General features: G+C 20.9%; 2 protein-coding genes across 3 annotated transcripts in view; one reads left to right on the top strand and one right to left on the bottom strand.

The window, feature by feature from the left end:
* LOC122504572 (putative Dol-P-Glc:Glc(2)Man(9)GlcNAc(2)-PP-Dol alpha-1,2-glucosyltransferase) overlaps positions 1–26,965 on the top strand; it is a 181,922-nt gene that overhangs the window by 103,129 nt on the left and 51,828 nt on the right. For both annotated transcript variants that reach the window (XR_006301845.1, XR_006301844.1), the window contains one exon: positions 21,423–21,465. The gene's annotated coding sequence lies outside the window, so the exon portion shown is untranslated. The remainder of the gene's footprint in view (positions 1–21,422; positions 21,466–26,965) is intronic.
* The window catches only part of LOC122504571 (excitatory amino acid transporter 1-like), a 53,322-nt gene that overhangs the window by 4,442 nt on the left and 21,915 nt on the right, over positions 1–26,965 (bottom strand). Inside the window, exons 3-6 of the mRNA XM_043615734.1 lie at positions 6,357–6,754; positions 5,383–5,595; positions 3,719–3,902; positions 1,105–1,533 (exon numbers count right to left, since the gene is read on the bottom strand). Of these exons, the coding sequence (XP_043471669.1) occupies positions 1,105–1,533; positions 3,719–3,902; positions 5,383–5,595; positions 6,357–6,754 (1,224 nt within the window). The remainder of the gene's footprint in view (positions 1–1,104; positions 1,534–3,718; positions 3,903–5,382; positions 5,596–6,356; positions 6,755–26,965) is intronic.

The following is a 26,965-nucleotide window of genomic DNA, read 5'->3' as shown; positions in this document are numbered from 1 at the left end:
ACAGTTTCTAGAAATAATTGAATTCTTTCGACGAATTTTAATAAAATTTTTAAGAATAATTAGATTTTTCAAGGAATTTGATTAAAATTGTATTAAAAAAAATAATTGAAATTCTGCAATTAGTTTTACTATTTATGAAAATAATTGAATATATTATCCGAAAAATTTTTTAAAAATAAAATTATAATTACGTGACTAACTTCCCTTGACTATTTTGGAAAAATTTAAATAAATTTCTTTAAAAGAATTTAATTATTTTTCATAGAATGTAAAGAAATTTCAATTATTTCAAAAATTTTTAATTATTTCTTTATAAAAATTCAATTAGGTATCTTGAAACAATAGAATTGAAAAATTCCAAAAATCTTATTTTTCAGAATTTTCAAAAAAACTTTGCGAAAATGAAATTTTATTAAAAATTTTTAAGTGTGTATCTTTTTTTAAATTAACTAATAAAAATTTTAATTAATTATCTTTGCACTAAGAATCATGAATATATTAGAATGTGACTATAAAATTCTATTATTTATCATTTATTAAATTAAAATACTTTGAAAATTCGATTTGTTAAAAAGGTTTTTAATGAAATTCTTTAACAAATTTAATTATTTTCAGTTGAATTTCACAAAATTTCTATTAATTCGATAATTTTTTAAAAATTTATTTATACTACATTTGAATCAGTGACTGATTTTTTACTATTTTTAACTAATTAAAATTTAGAGAACAGTATAAATATCTATAAAAATTGAAATAAAAAGCGATTTTTTAAAAACAAATTAAAATAATAAAATTTTTTTTAATTTGGTGAAAAAATTCCCGGTTTGGCATAAAATGCCTGGCTTATTCCCGGGTTTTCTCGGTCAAATTAAATTCCCGATTAGTAGACACCCTGTATATAGATTTAAGTTTGAAAAAACATTTTTTTCCACAAAAGTACAAAAGAAATATTATTTCTTTATAAAATTGGGAATTTTTCCATTTTTCTATTTTATGACAATAATAATAATAATAATAATAGTTGGAGTATTAATTCATTGAACTGTACGATATGTGGATATGGAAATTGGGTGAAATTTTGAATTATATTTGCCATGCACTCACCTAACAGCCACAATTTGACCGAGGCTCAAATCCTGTTTAAGCGTTTGCGAAATGAAGATAGCAGCCACAGCCTCATATAGAGCAGTACCGTCCATATTGATCGTTGCTCCTATCGGCATTACAAAACGCGTAACTCTCGAGTCAATTCCATTTCTATCCTCCAGGCAACCAATTGCAACTGGAAGTGTTGCTGAACTCGACGATGTTCCAAATGCCGTTACTAAAGCTTGCGCCATATTTGATACGTATGTCAATGGATTTCTTTTTGTTAGCATAAAAAATATTGTCGGCAGAATTACAAATCCATGAATACATAATCCAATTAAAACTGTCATAAAATACATTCCCAATTGTCTCACTGTTGTTTCAATTGATTCTATTTCAATGATTCTCGCCGCCACTAGAAACATTACTCCCATTGGCGATAGCCTGAAATTTATTATTGAAAAAATTATTTAAATATTAATAGTAAAAGAAAATTACAAATTTATTAAATTTTGTAAATTTATGTTCATTTGTAGTTCACTTTGTTCAATAATGAATGAATTCCATTATGTTTTTTTCGAAATGTGTGGCATTTTATTTTGAACTATGAAAATCTAATTACTATTATTATTTTATTTTTAAAATAATAATAAATAGATAATAATAACTTTTATGAATTTTTATAAAACTAAAAATCAGTAGTAAAAGTCAATTTTAGCCAGACAAATAATTTTATAATTATTAAAAATATTTTTTCAGTAAGAAGACAGAACTTTCAATAGATTTTCTAAATTGAAAAATCAGTAGTGCAAATAAATTTTAATCTGGCAAATCATTCTGCAATTTTCGAAAATTCTATTTTTCAGTAGAATCATTTTATAATTTTTTTATATTTCTTTTTGAAAAGAAACAAGTAGAAAAAATCAGAGAAAATATTAATTACGTTTATAAAACTAAAAATCAGTAGTAAAAGTCAATTTTAGTCAGACAAATAATTTTATAATCATTACAAATATTTTTTTAGTTGAAACAACTAAAAGTAATCAGACGAAACATTCATAAATTTTTTTAAAACTAAAAATCAGTAGTAAATAGTAAATTTTATGCAGACAAATAATTTTATAATTATTAAAAATATTTTTTCAGTAGAAACAACAAAAAGTAGTCAGACGAAACTTTTTATAAATTTTCTAAATTGAAAAATCAGTAGTACAAGTCAATTTTAATCATTCGAATCTTTATATAATTTATCTTAATTTAATTTTCAGTAGAAAAAACTAAAAGTAGTCAGACGGAACTTTCATGAATTTTTTTAAAGCTGAAATTCAATAGTAAAAGTCAATTTTGGTCAGATAAATAATTATCTAAGTTTTTTGCATTGTTTTTTAGTAGAAAAAGACAAAAAAAAACGTTAAAAAAATTTTTCATGAATTTTTGAAGCTAAAAAATCACAAGTGCAAATTAATTTTAATCTGGCAAATGATTCTGTAATTTTCGAAACTTCTATTTTTCAGTAGAATCATTTTATAATTTTTTTACATTTCTTTTTGAATAGAAACAATAAGTAAAAAAAAATCAGGAAAACATTAATTACGTTTATAAAACTAAAAATCAGTAGTAAAAGTCAATTTTAGTCAGACAAATAATTTTATAATTTTTACTTGGATCTGATAAATATGTATTTGCTTCAAATAATTCGAATTCAAAATCAGTAGTAAAAATTTAATTTAAGGTAAAAAAAATTCTGACTTTCTTGAATTCTGTTTTTTAAGTAAAAAAAAAAAAGCTCTGAAGTAATCAGACACAAGTTTAATTAGTTTTGTACAACTGAAATCAGTAGTAAATGTCAATTACAGTCGGGAAAAACTTCTACAAATTTTCTAAATTTCTTTTTTCAGTAGAAAAAGTTAAAAATAGTCAGACAAAACTTTCATGATTTTGTAGAAATGGAAATTAGTAGTAAAAGTCAATTTCAGACAGACAATCAATTCTATAATTAGTTTAAAACACTTTCTTCTGTGGAAACAACTAAAAGTAGTCAGAAAAAATTTTTTTTTCAATATTTAAAACTAAAAATCAGTAGTATAAGTAAATTTCAATCTGACAAATTCTTGTGTAATTTTTCTTCATCGTTTTCTCAGTAGAAAAAAACAAAAGTAGTCAGACAAAGTTTTAATTAATTTTAGAAATTGGATATCAGTAGTATAAATCAATTTCAATCAGACAAACTATTGTGTAATTTTATTTAAAATTTACATTTTTAGTAGAGAAAACTAGAAGTAGTCAGACGAAACTTTCATGATTTTGTAGAAGTGAAAATTAGTGGTAAAAGTAAATTTCAGTCAGACAAAGCATTCAATTAATTCCATTTTTCAGTAGAAATATCCAAAAGTTGTCAGACGAAACTTTCATTAATAAAAAAACATTGAAAATCAGTAGTAAAGGTCAATTTTAGTCAGACAAAGCATTGTATAATTTTCCTGAATTACATCTTTCAGGAGAAAAACCTAAAAGTATTTTTAAAAAAAAGTGTTTTTTATAGAAAAGTATTTTTAAAAAAAAGATTTTTTTATAGAAAAGTATTTTGAAAAAAAAATTTTTTTACAAGGGTAAGAAAATTAGGACTTACCAAACGACCCAGTTTGTAATAATCATCATGGCAGACGAAAGTGCTTCGAAAAAGTACAATAGAGGCTTTCCGGGTTGGCCCATTTTTCCTAAAGTGATGCCCAAAACTGCTGAGAAAACGACAAGGCCCAAAATATTTGTGCCACTCGCCGACTCGTCTTTTATTGTCCACGTAAATTTATCAGCTAAAATGATAATTGGAAATTTTATTTTTTGCTTGAAAGTAGAAGAAAAAAGAATCAACAGTTTAGAAGAGAAGAAAAATATTTTACAATTTTAATTTTTAGAAATATCTTTTTCTTTAAATGCTAATTAATTATATCTAGTTTAATTTTTAAAAATAATTTACTATTCAAATTTTAATGAATAATAATTTTATATTTTTATGAATATTTTTCTATTTATATATTGATAAATATTTTTCTATTTCAATTTTTGTTATCGAACACTTTTCTAAATTAATTTTTATAATTATCTTTCTGTTTAAACTTTAAATTTTGATAAACTCTTTTCTTTCTTAATTTTTATTGTAAATATTTTTCTATTCTATTTTCTAAAGTATGAATATTTTCCTATTTAACTTTTTATGATTAATTTTCTATTAATAGTTTTATAAACATTTTTCTATTTAAATTCTCATAAAATTTTGTTTAAAAAAAAATTATTACAAAGTTCTTTTAATCACGTCCACGTAAATTTATCAGCTAAAATGATAATTGGAATTTTTTTTTTGCTTGAAAATAGAAAAAAAAGAATCAACAGTTTAGAAGAGAAGGAAAATATTTTACAATTTTAATTTTTAGAAATATCTTTTTCTTTAAATGCTAATTTTTTCTAGTTTAATTTTTAAAAATAATGTACTATTCAAATTTTATTGAATAATAATTTTATATTTTTTATGAATATTTTTCTATTTAGATATTGATAAATATTTTTCTATTTTAATTTTTGTTATCGAACACTTTTCTAAATTAATTTTTATAATTATCTTTCTGTTTGAATTTTGATAAATTCTTTATTTTCTTAATTTTTATTGTAAATATTTTTCTATTCTATTTTCTATTAGTATGAATATTTTCCTTTTTAACTTTTTATAAACGATTTTCCTATTAAGCTTTTTATGGCTAATTTTCTATTAAAATTTTTATAAACATTTTTCTATTTAAATTATCATAAATTTTTGTTTAAAAAAGAAAATTATTACAAAGTTCTTTTAATCAACAATTGAAGAAAAAAAATTTTGAAATTAAAGTATTTTATTGATTATCGAGAGAAATCTTTTTTTTCTTATAATCGTTGATTATTAATGTTTTGCAAATATAAACGTGAATTCTTATTCGGAAATAGAATAGAAATAGAAATAGAAATAGAAAAATAAAAAATAAGAAGAAAAGATATAGAAAAAAATTACAGTTTATATTTTACTTTCTGAATTTAGGAAAAGTAACTTTTCATTTTTTTCTCCGAAGAAATGAATGAATATGATTAAGTAATAAATTATATAATTTGAAAAAATAAATTAAATAGTATGATAAAATATTTTTATATTATTATTATTATTACAATTTTGTAATTTATACTATAATTTTTCCTGCTATAATAATAATTTTTGTTATTATTTTTATTATTACTATTTATTGTTATTATAATGAAAATTTTTCATACTTGCTGACTGATTTTTCACTGGATCAGGATCGTAGTATATACCCGTTCGATATTGGGAAATGCAAGCCTCCACTAAATTCGGTGGAAACATATTTCGAATTAAATCTAATAATGTGTCAGGAGTTGTAACATTACGTTGTTCTTTGCTTTCGGCAACTGCGTCGAGTACAAGATCGCCACCACCGGGTCGAATACTAATTACCAAAATTATACCTTTAAAAGTAAATAATATTCTTTAGTTTCTTGAAACAAGAGAGAAAACTTCGTTTTATTATTAATTAATTCTTTGCAGAAATTAAATTTTTTTCAAATCAATTTTTTTTAATAGAATTCTTCAAAAGAATTTAATTATTTTCAAATATTAACATGAAATTAATTTATTTCCTAAAATTTTCATAAATTCTTCAAAACAATTCAATTATTTTTATAAATAGTACAATTCTTCGCAAGAATTCAATTATTTTTAAAAATAATAAAATTCTTCTCGCAGGAATTCAATTATTTTCAATACAATTTTAATCAAATTCTTCCTCATAAAATTCAATTGCTTTCAAAATTTTCAATTAAAATTATTAAAGAAACTCCAAAGAGTCAAAAGAAACCTTAATTATTTTATATTATTAAAAATCAGTAGTAAAAGTCAATTTTGGTCAGACAAATAATTATATTTTTCTATATTCCCTTTTTCAGTATAGAAAAATCTAAAATTAGTCTGACGAAACTTTAATTACTTGTGTATTCAATTGAAAAGAAATGTTGACAAATGACAATTAAATTAAAATTCTTTGAACTGATGGGAAATTTTTCAGAAATGAAAAACTATTTTGAAAGAAGATTTTTTATGAAAAAGTATTTGAAACAAAAAAAAAACAACTTTTTTTGTACCAGAAGTGGAATATTTATTTATAATAAATAATTTATAATTTATAATAAATAAATATTTATTATAATAATAACAATGAAAATCAACTCACCCAAAATAACAGCACTAATGGTGGTGACAAAATAATAGACTACTGCTCGACTTCCTATTTTTCCACTAAGAGAAAGATCTAGAGATCCAATGGCTGAGATCAAACTTGACATAATTAATGGTAGAATCAAACCCTTTAACATTCGCAAAAATAATTCCCCGGCATAATTAACGTACATCCGTTCTCTTTGACTCCATTTGTCGCGACTTGCTTTTAACGAAATTCCCAAAACAACACCGCCAACAACACCAAGAACTGTGAGTAATGTCAATGCATTGTGCGATAAACATGTCACCATCTTTTGTCTCCTTGTTCTTGGTAGCCTGCTTGGCTCCTGTGGATAATATGATTTTCTCTCATCTTTCCTCTCCTGGCCGTCGACACCCGACAATGGTGACCTGTGGAGAAAAAGCACACATTTAAAATAAATATATTAAACAAAATTATTTAATAATTATATATTAAACATATTATTATGTTATCTTTAGATAGATTGTATATTATATTATTATGCCTTCTCATTACTCAACAAATTATAATATTGTGTTATAATTATTTTTATTTTATAATTAATTCAAAATTGTAATGACAAATAGAAATCATCAGAATTTTTTTACTTCATTTCATCAAAAGACTAAAATTATGTTAAATATTATGTTTTGTCAAAATGAAATTATGCAGATTTTTGTTCTTTACTTCTAAAGAAAATTAGAAAATTGTTGAACAACTGTGATTAAGAAATAAAAAATTTATTTATTTTGCATTATTTTTCTTTATGAATCACAATTTTTTTTAACAAAATTATTATTTTGTTTTAGAAAAAGAAGAAAAATATTTGCACAATTACTAATTGAACTTTGGAGAAGAATTTTGTTATTTATAAATAAGATATAATTGGGATTTTTACGAGAATTTTTTTTAATTACTATTTTTAATCTTATTTTTGGAACAGGATTTTTCACAGGAATTAAGACATTCAAAAATTTCAAATTCAAACCTTTTTTAAATATTAAACAACTTATAAAAGTATTTGTTATAAAACATGAAGACATCGATTGCTCCGAGTCGAAGACTCGGAGTGATCGATTTCTTCATGTTTTATAAATAATTAAAGATGGCCGAGAGATAAAATCATTATTTTATATTATATGAATATTGTTACTGTAACTTCATCAAAATTATTTTTATCTTTTTAATTCAATTATTATTTTCTAGAATTTGAAATTATTTTTTATGTAAATAATTGAATTCATGTAAAATTTTTATTATTTATGAAAATAATTAATTTTTTGCATACAATAAATTTTATTAAAAATTTTGTTAAAGAATTGAATTCTTTTTGGGAAATTTTATTAAAATAGTAGATAATGAAAATAATTGAAATTAGGACAAGAATTTTTTTGACATTTATGAAAATAATTGAACTTTGGAGAGGAATTTTGTTATTTATAAAGATATAATTGGGATTTTTACGAGAATTTTTTTCAAATTTTGAACATAGTTGAATTTTATAAGAAGAATTTTATTTATTTTTTTTTTTTTTTGAAAATAATTGAATTTCTGCAATTATTTTTAATTTCTCCAAAATTGAATTTTTTTAGTGTTGTCAAAAGAAATTTAAATTAGAAATCAGTCAACATTAATTGATTGCCAGTGGAATTTCACTGATTCAGATTTAGACAGAAATTAAAAAAAATAAAGAAAGCAAAGAAGATACAGACAACAAAGAAAATAAATAAATAAAAGAAATTAACTAAATATAATTATATAAATCACTGAAAATCAGTCAAAATTCACTGATTGTTGATGAAATTTGATTAGATCAGATTTAGAGAGGAAATAAAAAAATGAAGATTATAAAAAAAGAAAATAAGGAAAATAAAGATAATAAATAAAATAAATGGAATAAAAAAGGTAAATAAATTAAATTAAGTAAATTAAGTAAATAATAATAAATAAATCATTGAAAATCTGTCAAAATACAATTATTTTCAGTGAAATATTTAGATTTAGAGAAAAAATACAAAAAAAATAAAAAAGCAAAAAAAAATATAGACAATAAAGAAAATAAATAAACTAAATATAATTACATAAATCATTGAAAATCAGTCAAAATTCACTGATTAGCAGTGGAATTTCACAGATTTAGAGATAAAATAAAAAAATAAAAGAATAAAGAAAATAAAGACAATAAATAAAATAAATACATTAAATGTACTAAATATAATCAAATAAAATGAATTAAATTAAAAAATTAAATTATAGAAAATAAATAAAAGATAAAAAGTTACAAAAATTCGTCAACGAATGATAATAATTTTAATATTAATTAATTAACTATAATAATCTTCGTATTTCATTCTTTCATTTTTCTGTACCTCACATTCTGAAGTTAGTTTTTGTGTATGCTTTTGTTTAAAATTCAAAGTTTTTTCAAAATAAAGCAAAGAAATGTTTTTAAATTCTATTTGTTCAATTACAAATTTTAATTGAAAATGAATTTGGAATTTTTTTAATTTTTAGAAAATAAAGGACAAAATTTTACTCAAAAAAATGTTCTGTTACATTTATTGACGAATTTCTTAAATTGTAAAATTATTCGAAAATATCAATAACTTCTTCTTGAAATAAATATTTAATTATTATTATTTTTTCACACACGAAGAGAGAATATATATTAAATTTTATAAAAGTATTTTACAAATTGGGGAAAAAGTGCGACAAAGCAAAATTTTGATATAAAATATACTAAACTTTAAAAAAACTGCTGTGAAATTTAGTAAAATTATATTATAATTTAATTAATATTCTGAATATTTGATATAGTTATACTAAATTTCACATAAGTTTTTTTAAAATTTAGTATTTTTCATATCAAAATGTCGCTTTTGTAACTAATACCTTCAGAATTAATTAATTAGTGAATTATTGATAAATAATTTCAGGTTTAGAATTTATTTATTTATATTATTGCTTAGGATTTATTTTTTAATTCATGCAAATAATAATCCGTAAACTGGAATAAAAAATTTTATTTCAATTTTCAGTTTTTTATTCAGGAAGCATTTAGAAAAATTGGTTTTATTTTTAAATAGTATTTTAATTATTTTACTTTTCTCTTCTTTTTTCTCTTAATATTTTTACACTTTTTTTATGGGATAAATTTAAAACAAGTCTGTTAATATTAAAATATATTTTGGAACTTTAGTCCTTTTGAAAATTTTCTATTTTGGAAAAATATATTTTGGAACTTTTAACTTTTGGATATATTTTTTAGCAATTTTTATTTGTTTTAAATAAAATTTTGTTTCGTATAAATAAATTTTATTTGGTTAAAGTAAAATTTTATTTGGTTGAAATAAAATTTTATTTGGTTGAAATAAAATTTTATTTGGTTGAAATAAAGTGTTATTTGGTGTAAATAAAATTTTATTTATGTCTGAAAAAAATTTCTATTTAAAACAAATAAATAACCTAGTAGACTCTGAGGCAAATATACGTTTATTTAATTCAAATAAAGTATATTTGGTTTAAATAAAATTTTCCTCTGGGTGTGTATGTTAAAAAGTTACTGCAAAAATAAAAATTTACCAGACGGAAATGTGAATGTGTCATTCTTTGAGGTATAAAGGAGAGAAAAAAAAATAACAAATGGGGAAGGTCTAGGTTATGAACTGACCATGAATTTAATCCTTTAATCTATTATGTTCACTAAAGTGCCAATAAAACGATATTTTTCACAAACCACAAAGTTAGCGTGATATCATCGCAGAGTGAGTACTCATATATTGTATAATGATGTGTATAACACAAATAGTAAATCATGTGTCTTTCATTATATATTTTGCTCTAAAACGAGTACTGTTAATAATATAGTCTCACGTTGAATGTATGATTAAACAAGATTATTAAAAAAGCATTTTTTTTTCGTTTTGTTGAAATAACCTTGAATTAAGGATTCGCGTGCATATCAAACACTATTTAAAAATATTTATAATTGCTATTATTCAACTCCATTAAAAACCAAAAACAATATTATTACATTCGTAGAAAAAATTGTTTTTTTAAATCATCGTTAAGCGTTTTGCTTAGAATAATAATTAATCATAATATTGAAAATGGTTTTTCATTTACAAATAAACACAATTTTATTTCAATAATAATTATAATTATATTAATATAATAATTAATATTATTTACAAATTTTATTTATTTTGAAAAATAAATTTAAACTATGAAAAAATGGAGGACTAACTCTCTTGGGGATCGAATCATTTTTATTTATTTTATTATTACTTAGGTAATAGTTGTAAATTTTTTTATTGTTTATAATTTTATACACTTTATTGTTACTTTGTTAATTTAGTAAATAAATTATATGATAATATGATTTAATAATTTAATGGAAATAACTTTTGATACTAATTTAAATACTTCACTCTAAGGAATGCAAAAATTTAATTAATTATAAAATTAAGGATAATTTGGAATAAATTTGCATCTTTTTTTTCTAAAATATCTTAATATTATTCTACTATGTGAAAAAATTACTTTTTCTCTAATTAATGTAGCCTCTCCGTATTATCTTTTAGACAAAACATGGAACACACAATGTTTTATCATGAATACTTAATTAAATCTAATGCTATTAAATTCGTCAAAAAGACTAACGAGAAATTTTAAGCAACACGCAGACGGAATTAATTAGTTTAACTAAAAAGGATGCTATTAATTAAAAAAATATATGTTAAGGTTTTTTTCTAAATGCCATTATGTTAAAGAAATATTTTAGGAAAAAATTGTTCAATTTAAATATAAAAATTTCAATATTGTTTAAAAATAAAGGAAAATTTCATGTTAAATTTAACTTGAATTTAAATTTGATTTTGATTTCAATAATTATAATTTGACTTTAATTTCAATTTAAATTTTGGATTTAATGTTCATATCAATTTTGCTTTAAGTTTATTTTCAATTTTACTTTTGATTTCCATTAAAATTTGACTTTAATTTCAATTAGGATTTTACTTTAATTTCAATTTAAATTTGATTTCAATTTTAATTAGAATTTTACTTTTAATAAAATTTAAATTTAATTTTAATTTCAAATTTTCAATTAAAATTTTACTTTCAATTCAATTTAAATTTGATTTCAATTTCATTAAAATTTTACTTCGATATAAATTAAAATTTTGCCTTAAGTTCATTTTCAATTTTACTTTTGATTTCAATTTTAATTTTACTTTCATTTCAATTTCAATTTTACAGTTAATTTTTATTAAAATTTGACTTTAATTTTATTTTAAATTTGATTTCAATTTCAATTAGAATTTTACTTTGATTTCCATTAAAATTTGACTTTAATTTCAATTTAAATTTTATTTCAATTTTCATTAGAATTTTACTTTGATTTCCTTCTAATTTGGAAAAATTTTTTTTAATTTTTTTTTTACTTTTGATTTCAATTTTAATTTTACTTTCATTTCAATTTCAATTTTACAGTTAATTTTTATTAAAATTTGACTTTAATTTTATTTTAAATTTGATTTCAATTTCAATTAGAATTTTACTTTGATTTCCATTAAAATTTGACTTTAATTTCAATTTAAATTTTATTTCAATTTTCATTAGAATTTTACTTTGATTTCCTTCTAATTTGGAATTGAAATAAAATTGAAATTGAACAATTTCAATTTTATTTCAATTTCAAATTAGAATTTTACTTTGATTTCCATCAAAATTTGACTTTAATTTCAATTTAAATTTGATTTCAATTTTAATTTGAATTTTACTTTAAATTCAATTTAAAATTGATTTTAATTTCAATTTAAATTCGATTTCAATTTTAATTTAAATTTGATTTCAATTTCAATTAGAATTTTACTTTGAATTCAATTTCAATTATAATTCTACATTGATTTCCATTAAAATTTGACTTTAATTTCATGTTTAATTTGATTTTAATGTTAGTTGGAATTTTACTTTAAATTCTATTTCAATTTTATTTCAATTTCAAATTAGAATTTTACTTTGATTTCCTCTAAAATTTGACTTCAATTTAAATTTAAATTTGATTTCCTTTTTAATTAGAATTTTACTTTGAATTCAATTTCATTTATAATTTTATTTTGAAGTCAATTAAAATTTGATTTTAATTTCAATTAGAATTTTACTTTGATTTCAATTTTACTTTTATGGAAAAAAAATCGTTTGTTGAGTTACAAAAAAAATTTAAAGAAAGAAAATTTTGTCTCAAAAGTAGTGCAACTAAAAATAAAAAATGATTATTTTTTAAAAATTTTTTGTATCTTTTTTAACTCCCTTAATGTCTGAAGGGGGTTTTTTTTAGGATAAACTGCACCTATTGGAGGGGAAGGGGTAGTATTACAGAGGATAAACGCTTTAAAATACTGTCCCCCATAAGTGAAAGAGGATTTTAAGGAAAAATTCTTTAAAATACTCCTCTCCCCAATAGGTGAAGAAGGGTGTGTGTGGGGGGGGGGGTATTTTAAGGAAAAATGTTTTTCCTATTTTAAGATGAGAAGTAATTGAATTTTATTTTATTTTAACGCAATTACTTCCGAATAGCTATAAAAATATATAATAATTTTTGCCTTTTACCAAAATTATTAACAATTTTTTTTTTCAGTCCCCGATTTTCTGATATAGAAATGCGTGGCTTATTATGTATATTCTATAAATATATGCGCGAATCATTTATATATATGTATATAATGTCTGAGTGGGGTAAAGAAGGAAAAAAAAAAAAAAAAAAAAGTGGCGCAAGCGCGACAAGCACGTGTACAAGTAATATACACGAGTCATCAACACACAGGACATGACATCATAAATGACGAGAAATTGCTCGCTCGTTAGTTGAAACGTTGGCTGCATGTGCTTACACGTGTAGTCGCTCATGTCATAACCATCATTCCATATGACGGGTATTAATGTGAAAGCTCCACCGTCGAAAAGCTTCAAGAATTGACCTATAGGATTATATATATATATATATATATATATATATTTATACACACTGAACTGAACTGAACCTTTTAACCGCAATAGAATGAATGATGAACGGCATTTTTTCGGATATCTTTTCCAGTTGTATGCTTATAATAATGTCTCATCCTATCATTTCTGGTTCATAAAAAAAATTTATGTCCTTTTTCAAATTTTTCTCCAATCGAACATTGCTGTGTTATTTATCATTTTGCATGGTTGACTGAATATCGAAAAAAATGGGCTTTTTTGGTCTGAGAAATTAGATTTTGGTAGTTTTCAAAAAATTGGGCTAAATAATATTTCATTAAATAAATAAATATTAAACGTTTGCATTTATAATAGAATTTCATTAAGAAATTTCAACGAAAGGAGTTTTATCCAAATTACAATCAAGAACTTATAAAATTTTAAAAAATTTAAATGACAATGAATTTCTTAAACGAAAATATCATAATAATCAGTTAACTATGACTAATACCTCTTTGGCAAAATTTTATGGTTTGCCAAAAATTCATAAAGATAATGCACCTCTTCGTCCTATTATTTCGCTAATAAATAGTCCAACTCATTTTTTGGCCAAAATCATATACGAAGAGTTAAAAACTGTAATTCCTTTACCAAAATCTCATGTAAACAATAGCTTTGAGTTAAAAGAAAAATTGAAGAATATTACTGTACCACAAGATTTTGTTTTACTTTCTCTTGATGTTAGTTCACTTTTCACTAATATTCCATGCGATTTAGTTATACAAAGCCTTGATAGAAGAAACAATATTATTCATAATAAATGTAAAATTCCTTTTGTTGACATTATTAATTGTACTGAATTTTTATTTGATAATACTTATTTTGTTTTTGATGAAAGAATTTATAAACAAATTTACGGTACTCCGATGGGGTCACCGATATCTCCATTTTTTGCGGATATTGTAATGGATGACGTGGAAACTGATTGTTTGAATTTGCTTAAAAACAATTTCAATTGTGTTCCTCTATTTTATTATAGATATGTGGACGACACACTTTTGTGCGTCCATAAAGATCAAGTCGAACTTTTCATTGACACTTTTAATTCGTTTAATATTAATTTAAAATTTACTCATGAACTAGAAATGGATAATAAAATTAATTTCCTAGATATGACATTAATAAAAAATAACAATCAACTCATCACTAATTGGTATCAAAAATCCATTTCTTCTAATAGATTGATAAATTATTTTTCACGTCATCCAATTCAACAAAAGAAAAACATTGTTTACAATTTATATGATAGAGCAATTTTATTGTCTCACAAGTCCTTTCATAATGAAAACATTAAACGAATCTTTAAAATTTTGCAAAACAACGATTACCCTTTAGAATTTATACAAAAAAATATTAAAAAACGAAAACATACATTAATTCATAAAACAATAGATAAAAAACAAACTAACAATGTCGTTAGTATTTATCAACAACTACCTAAAATCTGTATTCCTTTCAATGATATTTATTATCAATTATCTAATATTTTAAAAAAATATAATTTACTTTCTATTCCTATTGTGGAAAAAAGCTTAAGCTCTGTAATAAAATTAGGAAAGGACTTGACAAAAAAGTGGGATCGGAATAATATTGTTTATAAATTTAATTGTAATAGTTGCCCTGCAACATATATTGGTGAATCAAAGCGTACTTTGAAAAAAAGAATTAGCGAGCATAAAAACAAAAACCTCGAATCCGTTGTGAACAAACATCAAACTGAATATAATCATTCTTTTAATTTTGACGATGCAGAAATTTTAGATTATGAAACTTCTTATAAAAAACGATTAATTTCTGAGATGATTTATATTAAATGCAATAATTTTACTATTAACAAGAAGGAAGATATACAGTTTCTTAGTAATTCCTATTTTCCTTTGCTTAATAAATTGAAATAATGGTTATAATTCATAATATTTCGATTGCGGGTCATTGACCCCATCGACTGTATATAACGCGAAAATTGTCACCGGCTCAGTCAGTTTGACTAATCACTCGTTTTAATATGTTTGTGATTTGTAAATTTAAATATTTTATTTTTTTGTTGTATTGCGTTTATTTATGTTTTTAATTTATTGACGTGATGTTTATTTATTGACTTTAACTAGGTAAAAATTGTTTTTTATTTTTTGTTTAAATTTAAATTTTCAAAATTTTGTTGTATTAATTTTTTTAAAAAAATTTTTCTATTAAAGTGACCTGATGATGGTGGCGAACCTGACCACCGAAACGTCGTCTATTTTATAAAAAAGTAAAAGAGTGTTTTTCTTTTACCTTTTATATACGTCTTCCAAAAATCGAAAAAATTAATTTATTAAATAGAATTTCATTATTTATAATAATTATTAACTATAATAATCTTCGTATTTCATTCTTTTATTCTGTCTGTCTCTGTCCACACTTTGAAGTTATTTTTTGTGCATACTTTTATTTTTTTTCCATTAAAAAATATTGTTTGACAGATCGAAAAAATGCAGGTATTTTTGCATAATTTATAATAAAACAATATTTGAAATTAGAAAATAAAAAAATTATGATTAACAAATATGTTTATTATATGCTTTTTTCTATAACAAATTTCGTTTCACTGATCTAAATTATGCAAATTTTTCTCCTTTTTATTTATAAAAAATAGAAAATTGTTAATTGTTGAAAAATTATTATTTAGAAATAGAAAATAAAAATCCATTTTATGCATAATTTATATTTCTCAATAACAAAATTGTTCAGAAACTCATTCTTTTCTTTTGGAAAAGAAACATTACATATTTTATTCTATTTGTCAATTACAAATTATAATTGAAAATGAAATTGAAATTTTTTAAATTTTTAGAAAATAAAGGAAAAAATTTTACTCAAAAAAATTATCTGTTACATTTATTCACGAATTTCTTTAATTGTAAAATTATTCGAAAACATCAATAAGTTTTTTTTAAATAAATATTTAAATATTATTTTCCGTAGGAATTAAAATTTTTCAAAACATTCAAATTCAAATTTTTTTAAATTCAATAACTTATAAGAATATTTTTATAAAACATGAAGACAGCGATTGCTCCGAGTCGAAGACTCGGAGTGATCGATTTCTTCATGTTTTATATTAATTAAGAATCACTGAGTGATAAAATAATTGGTTTATATTATAAGAATATTATTACAGTAACTTTTTCAAAATTATTTTCATCATTTTAAATCAATTATTATTTTAAACAATTTTTAATTATTTTTTATGAAAATAATTGAAAAAATTTTATTATTTATAAAAATAATTGAATTATTGCGAAGGAATTTATAAAAAATTTTGTAAATAATTAAATTCCTGAGAAATTTTTTTTATTTATGAAAATAATTAAATGTTTGCGTACTATTTTTGGGAATTTGAAATTGATTTGAAAATAACTGAACTTTGAGGAAGAATTTTGCTGTTTATAAAGATAATTGGGATTTTGTTGACGAGAATTTTTTTTAAATTTGAAAGATAATTGAATTTTATGAGAAGAATTTTATCACTCTTGAAAATAATTGAATTTCTGCAATTATTTGTAATTTTCCAAAATTGGATTTTTTTAGTGTTTTCAACAAAAATTTGAATTACAAATTTTTAAATTCTATTATTTTTAAAATTGCTAATTGTATCCAAATGTTTGCGTACAATTTTATTAAAATTGTTTTTAAACAATTGAATTCTTTTGGCTAATTTTATTAAAATAGTAGATATTGAAAATCATTAAAATGAGGAAAATTTTTGAAAATAATTGAAATTTTGCCAAGAATTTTATTAAAATTTTTTAAAATAATTGAATTTTGAAAAAGTATTTTTTTATTTATAAAGATAATAATTAGGATTTTGTCGACATTTTTTTGTAAATTTTGAAATTAAAATGAATTAATTAAATTAATTAATTAATTAATTAATTAAATTTTTTGAAATTTTTTGATAAGAATTTTATTATACTTTTGAAAATAATTAAATTTCTGCAATCATTTGTAATTTCTTCAAAATTCAATTTCTATTTAGTGTTTTTAACTAAAATTCTTTATTTTTAATAATTAATTGAATATATATTGATAAATTTAACTAATTTTACAAGATTTGGACTTATTAAAATTTTTTAAAAATCCAAGTTCATTAAAATTTCTAATTAAATTCATTCAACATTGAAATTTTATAAAATTATAATAAGGGGAGGGAGAGAAATGGATGAAAGAAATAGAAAAAACTAGAGCGAGGGTGGGAACGTAGAAATAATTCTTAGTTTTATAATTGACGAAGCCAAATTGGGCACAAAGAAGCTGGAAACGGAAACCCAGGCACTTGGCAGATAGATTTAGTTTTTATATTAGGTTAAGGTTAAAATGTTAGAATTGTAAGTTATCTTTAAGGTTTTTTTTTGTATTGGAAGTTTTGCCTCGAACCCTGCGGCTTGTGCAGGGAGAGAGTAATAAATAAAAAAATAAATAAAAAAAAAAAATTATAATAATTGTAAACGCAATTCTTTTAAAATTCAATTAATTTTGAATTATTTAAGAAAAATTATTCATTAAATCATTTATTTATTTTATGATAGTTGTTCAAGATTTTCTTATGAATTCTAAAAATTTAATTTCTTTCAGTACTTTTAATAAAAATTACTAATTTTTCCCTAATTTCCCTATATTAGAATATATGATTATTTTTATAAAAAAAAGATTTGAATTAAAAATTTTTACGTTTTATTATTTTTAAAATAGATAATTTGATTTTTAAAAAAGTGAGTATTATTTAAATAAAATTATTCAATGTTTCTAAAAATATCACTGAGTTATAAATTTTTAATATTGTAAGAAAGAAATATTTTATTGTTATAATTTTAAAAGTATGTGTTTTTTTATCACACAAAAAATATTAAATTTAACACAATTTGTAAAAAAAATAATTTAAATAATAATACTCTCAAATTTCAAAATTTATAAATATTTGAAATAAAGTGTGTGTAGCTAAAGGTTAAAAAAAATGAAAAAAATAGAGTAAATCCTGCGAAGAAGAAAGAAATTAATATTCACGACTCTGTTCTCTTGAATAAAAAGCGACGCGCAATTTTTCAATTTATAAGTACGGGTTTTTTTTTATAACTATTGACTTATTCAAACAAACTGCCTTTTGTTGTGATTAATCTTAATGCCAGTTTTCACATTTTGTTTTTATACTTTTTCAATTCTGAATTGTACATTTCGTGAAAAAATATTCTTATACTTATTATTTTATGAAAATAGAAAAATTTGAAATTTAGAAATTAACCATAAAGTTAATTGAGTTTTGAAAAAAAAGTTATCAATAATTTATTTTCTCTTTTTTAATAATAAAAAATTAAAAATAAATTTTTGAAGAAATTCGAGAAAAATATTGACAATAATATATTATTTTTCTTTAATAATATTAAATATATATTTTGGAAGCAATTTGAAAATAATTGTCAGTAATATTTTTCTTTTTCTTTAATAATATTTTGGAAGTAATTTGAAAAGAAATTGTCAGTAATATTTTTTTTTTTTTTTTTTTAATATTTTTTTTTAATATTTTTTTTTAAATATTTTTAATATTTTTTTGTCAGTAATATTTCAATATATATTTTTGAAAGCAATTTGAGAAAATTTGACCATTTTTTCCCTCTTAATAATCTTCCTACTTGAATATATTTTGAATGAAATTTTGAAAAAAAAATTGACAATAATATTTTTCTTTTTCTCTATAATAATAAATTCATTTTTCCGAATTTTTTTTCTCTTTTTTTTCTGAAAGCTTGCCAACAATATTTCCTCCTTTTTAATATAAATATGATCTTTCGAAAAAACTATGAAAAATGGACAATAATATTTTTCTCTCCCTTTTCCAATAAAATATTTTGGAAACAGATTCAATGAATCCTATAAAGACAGAGGGCAGTATGTAAAATTGAAATTGAATATCGTTTTGCTTGCTGAATTTTGAAATCGATTTTACGTATATTATAAAGTATAACCCAATTTGTAAAATGACAAAAGCCCCTCATAACAATTTTAGTGTGAATGTAATCGTGAAAATAGATGATATATATACAATATCAAATCACGTAACTTACGAATGGACTCTTTGACGTGTGTAAAATAACTTCATTCAATGCATACAGTTATAACAAGTTTATCTCACAATATTAAATTACATTCAATTGTAAATTACATGATTTAAATAAGTATTGCCTGTGGAATATAAATGCCCGTCCATTGTATCAAAATTGAATAGAAGTTTTTGAAATTTTTTTTACTCATTTTTTTTAGAAAAAAGTATTATTATAGTGTCGAAATTTTTCAATGAGAAAAAGAGTTTTTTTTTATATTTTCCTCTTTATTCATTCTTTATAATTTTTGATAAAGTTTTTATTTTTAAATAATTATAAATATATATTCTATATACGAATAAATAATATAAATAAATAAATTTTTTATTTTAATTTCTAATTTTTTGTTTATTAATATTTAATTTTCAGTTCTTTTTATTATTATTTGATTCTATAAATGAATAAATAAATTTTTACTTTTTGTTTATTTTTGAATATTAATATTAAATTTTCAGTTCTTTTTATTAATATTTAATTCTATAAATGAATAAATAAATAAATTTTTTATTTCTATATTTTTTTGTTATTATTATTTGGCGTCAAAAATTCTAATTTTTATTTGTTTATATATTAATATTTAATTTACAGTTCTTTTTATTAATATTCAATTTTCAGTTTTTTCTTTATTTAATACTTTCTTACAAATTCTTTTTTCATTAATTTTTCTTTTTTGCTTTTAGTTTTTGTGAATAAAAATTTTAATTTTCTTTTATTGAATTTTAAAAAATGTATTAAAAATTTTTTTTTTTTATTTCTGTTAAAAAGCGGTCTTCATTATCTTGCAATTGTGTAAAAAATTGAGAATCTTTTTTGTACAATCATGAACGCTTTTATAATTTAGAGATCTCAAAGGATTTGCTGATTCACTGAAAAATAAAAGTGGAAATCGACTTAAAGGCTAAGTGATTTTTGATATTATGCAATTTTTGCTGAAAAAATATAAAAAGCAATTCTCCTTTTTAAAAAGAATGTAAAATTTTCATATTTTTCAATCAAAGTTCTTAATTTTTTTCTTTCTTTTTGTTTTTACTCTTCATTTTTTTATCTATTCTCTGTTTTTTTGCGATTTTTCTCATTTTTCAAAGTTCTTTTAATATTTTCTTTCATATCTCTCTTTCTGTATAAGTAAAAAAACTAGAACAAAATAAAATTAAAAATAAATTAATTTATGTTTATTAATAAAATGAAATAAAACAAAAATAAAATTAAAAATAAATTAATTTATGTTTATTAATAAAATGAAATAAAATAAAAATAAAACAAAAATAAAATAAATGAAATTAACAAAGAAATAATTAATAAACTTTTATAATCTACTGACAATTATAATTTTTTTTTGTCAAAATTAAAACTGGCATTAATATTTTATAAGACAATTATTAAAAATATAATTATTTTATTATTATTTATTGTTAACTGTATTAAATGGAAAATTTTTATCTAAATTAATGAACAAAATTATCCAATGAGATTAAAATATCAATTAACGAAACGTTTATTATATAAATAAATCAAAATGGTTATTGTTCTCTTATATAACTGCAATGTGGATTGATAATTTATATAGGATTGATTTTCTCTTGAAATTAAATTGAAATTGAAGCGATTTGCTGATGAGGTGATTCGTTTAATTAACAAATCATTTAAACGCGCATAGAAATAAATTAATTATCTATATATCTTTAATTTCGAACAAATTCTCTACTATTTTACATTGGCAGCAACAAATTTTATACAAATTCTCCTTGATGTTAATCTTATTTACCTTAAATTTATTTATTTTATTATTTACATTTGTTTATAGTTATTTATATTTATTTATATTTATTCATATTTAACGGACGAATTGAAAAATTATTGAAAACTTCTTATGATTATTTTTTGTTTCCTTTTCCAGATGCTGTACTACTTTTAAAAATTTAGGAGTGCTACGAAATTATGTGAGTAATTTTAATTTTATTTTACTTTGATTTATGTTTATTGATATTTTTGATATTGATTTATTGATATTTTTTATAAATATTCTGAGATTCATTATGGAGATGCTACTCTCCACCTGCGAACGCCAAGGTCACCGCTAGATGGCAGTTTAGTTTTTTCCTGGAATTTCTCCTGCCATCTAGTGGCGACCTTGACGTTCTCAAGTGGAGAAATTCATTTTCTCCCTCGAAAACTTTTTTTATAATTAAAAAAATTCCATTGCTTATAAATTAATATTTATAGACTATTATTTTATAATATAGACTATTTGCTACTTTATAGAAAACATTATTTGTCCAAAATTTCGAGGACATTTTAAAAATATTAAAAAAAATAAATATAATACTTTTTTCCTTTCGAAACGAAAGTTGAAAAATGTTTTTGTTATTTAATTTTGTCGGAAATATTTGACACTTATTGTCCTTGTAATCGTTGAAAGAAAACAAACGATCAGTTAATAATTCATAAATTTTTATTTTTCTTCTTTTTTTTTTTGATAGAAAATTTCTTGATGAATTATCGTAAATTGTATACGATTTTCCAAATAATATGAGAAATGTCATTATGCGAAAAGGTCTTTTGATGGCAAAGTGCCAACTTGGCAAAAATCATCTCGACTCTACTTTTTGCACTTGATTTGCTCTTCGTAATGAAGAGAGTCAGGACAGTGTAAAGTGTGACAAAGTTAAAGGCGATTTCCCTTGGGTGTTTCAAATATGCATTTGCCACAGTAGGTGAAAAAAAGCTTTCAAATACTTTCCTTTTTGCCCACACATATACATATATACATGTATATACTCCCAATATATCGAAATTCGATTCTTCATTAATTCCAGGCCTTGCATATATGCAAAACGTATACCAATCAAAAGTTTCCTCCTCTTCAGAATAAGCAAAGCTTTTCAATTGTCAACATTCCACGAATCAAAAAAAATAAAAATAAAAATAAAGCGAAGGAAAAAAAATTGGTGACTTCAAATCCTTTTTCCTTTGATGTGAAAATGTTTGTTTCTCTTTTACATCGCGCGAAATAAACAAATAAACAAAATTCAATTAACAGATGCAAATCAAGTTTATCGCATTTGAAAAAAAATGTTGAATATTTTTTTTTGTATACGTTAAAAAAAATGGAGCAAATAATTAAATGGTGCGAAAAATGCGAGGTGGTTGTATAAACTTTGTTGCTATTTAATAATTTTATTATTAATTATTACTAAGTAATAATAATTAATTATTAAAAGAAATTTTTTAAATTTAAATAAATAAATAAAAGTTCTTTGTAGTATGAAAAGGAAAAAAAGTAGTAAATAATTAAATAGTGCAAAAATAGTTGTTCGAATCAGAATAACTTTAGAAAAATTAAACAACAATTGAAAAAATTAAAATTTTGGACAAAAAGATATTTTTAATTTTTTCAAGCTTGTTTTGACATTTTAATGAATATTTTTAATTAAAATAAAAAGCAAAACATGTTCCCATTTTAATTTAGTGCTCATTTAAAAATACCTCAAATAAATTGAATTCCATATTTTAGTTATTTTTTTCAATTTGTAATTATTATATTTTCGTTTATTAAAATGTGATGCAATTAAAATAAATTAATTTAGACTTTTTAATTGGGATTTTGAAATTAAATTTTTTAATTCTAGAGAATTCCATATAAAGGTATATTGAATACAATATAAAAATGTTCTTCAAATAAATGATGAAATATCAACATTTTTTTTTCCATCACTCATTTTAATTAAAATTGTGATAAAAAATTGAAAAATGAAATAAAACTAAAGAAGAATTTTTTGAATTAATTGTGTATTGATAGATAAGGAACAACTGGAAAAATATTTCAAAATTTTTTAAAGACATAATAAATTTCAACTTTTGTAATAACTTCATTTAAATTAATTTATATTCCAATGAGACTTCTTTTTTTTTTTGTCACACTCCGAAAACTTGAACCTGTTTTGAAATGTCATTTCTGTCGTATAGACATTAATATATATATATATATATATATATATCAATTTGTGTAGGCTTCACATCGAAGCGAGAAAAAAAATTACCAGAGTTCAAATTTTTTTTATCTTGAATTTAAAATTTGAAAAATTTTGTTTGATTCATAAAAAAACATTTAATTGAAATATCAAATTAAAGTGCAAAAGAAAATGTTAATTGAAAAAAATTAAATCAATTGGAAATTTATTATATATTATTATTATTTTTTTCTCTTGTTTCGTATAATATTATTTACATTAATAATATTTTCCTTAGAAATTAAATTAAGTAAATAAATAAATAAATAATAAATAAACTAAAAAAATAAAATAAATAGGGAATAAATTAAAACAAACAAAAAGAAATTGTCACGTATGAAAACTAAAAAAAAATAGTGAGAGGAAGAAAATCAATCTCGAAAAAATCATTTTTCATTTTAATTCAAGATTATAATATATATTATAAAAAAAAACCAAAGTCTCTGAGATGTTACATTCTACTTATCGGGAAAAGCTTTTTTCTTTGAAGAAAATATACTGGATGCCTGACAATTGTACGCGCTTATGCTAAAATCTGTGCCATGACCTTAATTATTCTCGCAGCTGAAGGAAAAAACTGTAAGGAAAAAGATAAAAAAAGAAAAACTTCATTTGTTCGGAATTAAATGGAAAGCACTTTTTTGCTAACTTCTCAATTTCACTTTAGATTATTATATTTACTTACGAATTCTTCTTTTTTTTCTCTCCCTCAAAAACTTTTGTGTAAAAAAGTAAAAAAAGAAAAAAAAAATTAGTATTCAAAAAGATTCTTCGGTAATATCCAGTTATTTCCAGACTAATGGAATTTATCAAGGAGAATAAAAAACTTGTCTTCTCTCAATATAGTATATAAGAACTTCATGAATAAATAATCATTATTGAACATTTATTGGCAGAATTTCGAAAAAATTCACACTTTTTGAAATTTTTTCTTTCGCCTTATTTGAAATATTTGCTTTATGGCTCATTTCGATTCTATTTTGTCTTATTTATCGATATTATAGTGAAAAAAATTTATTTGATTCACATAAATAAATAATAAATTAAATTTATTGATAAATAAATAAATAATAAATAAATTTATTAATAAATAAATAATAAATAAATTTATTAATAAATATAAATAATAAATAAATATATTTATTAATAAGTAGGTAATTAAATATATTTATTATCGAATAAATATTTACTTCAATCAAATAATTTTAAATTAAATCTTGCATTTGAAGCAATAATTTCAGTATTTGGAAGCAAGTACAATGTAATAGACATAAGTAAAAATTAATTTGATTGAACTAAATATTTATTCGATTGAAATAAATATTTATTTGATAACACACATGCAATCGTTTATTTGAATCAAATTTTTTTTTCACTGTATTTGTAAGATAAAAAAACAATTAAAAAAAGTATTTTCATCGACAAGTTTTATATATATGCGGGTTATTCATGTAATTTTCTACATTCAGCAATTTTTACAGTTCACTGGATAATGAACTCTCTCAGTATTATAAACTCATTGACTGATTAGAATTTTAAAACATTAAAGAAGAAAGCAGATTTCAATTATTATTTATGTTTCTTAATTAAAAAATGAAATATAGAATTCTTTTGAATTAAATAATTATTATTATACTGAAAGTATAAATGAACTCATTTTACAGAAGCATTTTGATAGCTACGGAAGTTAAATATGAATTTTCAACTCTTGCATTCGTGATAACATTTCCGCTGAGTTATCAATTTTCTCGTAAATCGATTTTAATTAATCCAATCTAATCGAATTTCTCGCACTCGGCAATAACCAAGTCCTTCCTGCGTTGCGTTGATTCGAGATCAGTTTGGAAAAATTTCTTCTTTTTTATTTTTTTTATACTATTCTATTTGAAAATAAATACTACTGTATGCGAAATAAATCACCAAGATTCTATCTTTCGAAAATTTTTTTTCCTGCATGGTCGTTGATCAATTCTAGAAAATAAAATTTTTAAAATAAAATGTTAAATTTAGATTTTTTAATGTTTATTTTATATTTAGACGGAAATGTATCTTTCTGATTATTGGAGACATTAAGATTCGATTTTATCAAAAGTTTGTCGAAAAATTATTATTTATGTAATTTATTAAAATTTATAAATAAAAATTTTTTTTACTTTAATAATTAATTGACCCTTTAAATGTAGAAACAAAAATTCACGGATTTCAATATTCCTTCAAGAATTAATTCTATTTTGTTCGATTTGTCTTTTTAAATATTTTCAATTTTAAAATTAATGTATTGAAAATCATTGAATTCTTCCAAAGAATTTGAAAGTCATTGAATCTTGCAAAGAATTTTATCAAAAAATTTGAAAATAATTAAATTCCTTCAAAGAATTTTATTATTTATGAAAATAATTGAATTCTTGCGAAGAATTATTATTAAAATATTTGAAAATCCTAATTAATTTCATTTGAATAATTATTACTTTGGATTTTTTTAAAAATAATGTAGTTTCTTAAATAATTTTAATTAAAAATTTTGAAAGTAATTGAATTTTATGAACAACTTTTTTCATGTTTTTAAAATAATCGTGTTTTTAAATAATTGAAATTAAACATTTAATTATTGAATTTTATTAAAATTTTTAGAAAATAATTAAATTCTTTGGAAGAATAGATATTATTAAAGTTTTTGACAATAATTGAATTATTCTTTTAAAAAATTTCTTTAATTTATTGAATATAATCGATTTTGTTAATGATTGTAATAATTATAATTATTTAATTAATAATTTTACTATTCAAGTTTTATTAAAACTATTGTTAGAAAATAAAACTATTTTAAACAATTTTATTATATATTTTTAAGTAAAAGGCTTATCGGTCATGTTTTTTTTTAAGTAAAAATTCATTTTTTTTTTAAATTAATTTATTTATTAACAAAAGTTTCGACGTTTCAGGTCGGTAATTAATTTTTAAAAAAAGTTCATTCTTACTTTAAAAAAAACACGACCGATAAGCCTTTTACTCAAAAATATTTAATTAATAAACGGTCACTAACTTTAAGAATACATAATCTTATCAGAGTTTTTGTAAATAATTAAATACTTTTGAAGAATTTCTTAAAGTTTTTTTGAAAATAATGTAGTTTTTTGGATAATTTTAATTAAAATTTTTTTAAATAATTGAATTAAACAAACAAGTTTTTTCAACTTTTTAAAATAAGCATGTCTGTCAATAATTATAATTAAAATATTTGATATTTAAAGTTTATTAAAATTCTATTGAAAAAATTTGAATTCCTAAGAAGAATTTTATTATTTAAAAAAAATAATTTAATTCTTGGGACGAATTTTACTACTTATAAAAATAATTTAATTATTTCGAACAATTTATTAAAATTTTTAAAAATAATTGGATTTTAGAAAAATTTTATTAAAAATTTTTA

The sequence above is a fragment of the Leptopilina heterotoma genome, unplaced genomic scaffold (assembly GCF_015476425.1).
Source record: "Leptopilina heterotoma isolate Lh14 unplaced genomic scaffold, ASM1547642v1 Lhet_305, whole genome shotgun sequence".
Taxonomy (NCBI): Eukaryota; Metazoa; Arthropoda; class Insecta; order Hymenoptera; family Figitidae; genus Leptopilina; species Leptopilina heterotoma.
Note: the sequence above shows the minus strand (reverse complement) of the source record. Positions and strands in the feature narration are given on the sequence as shown.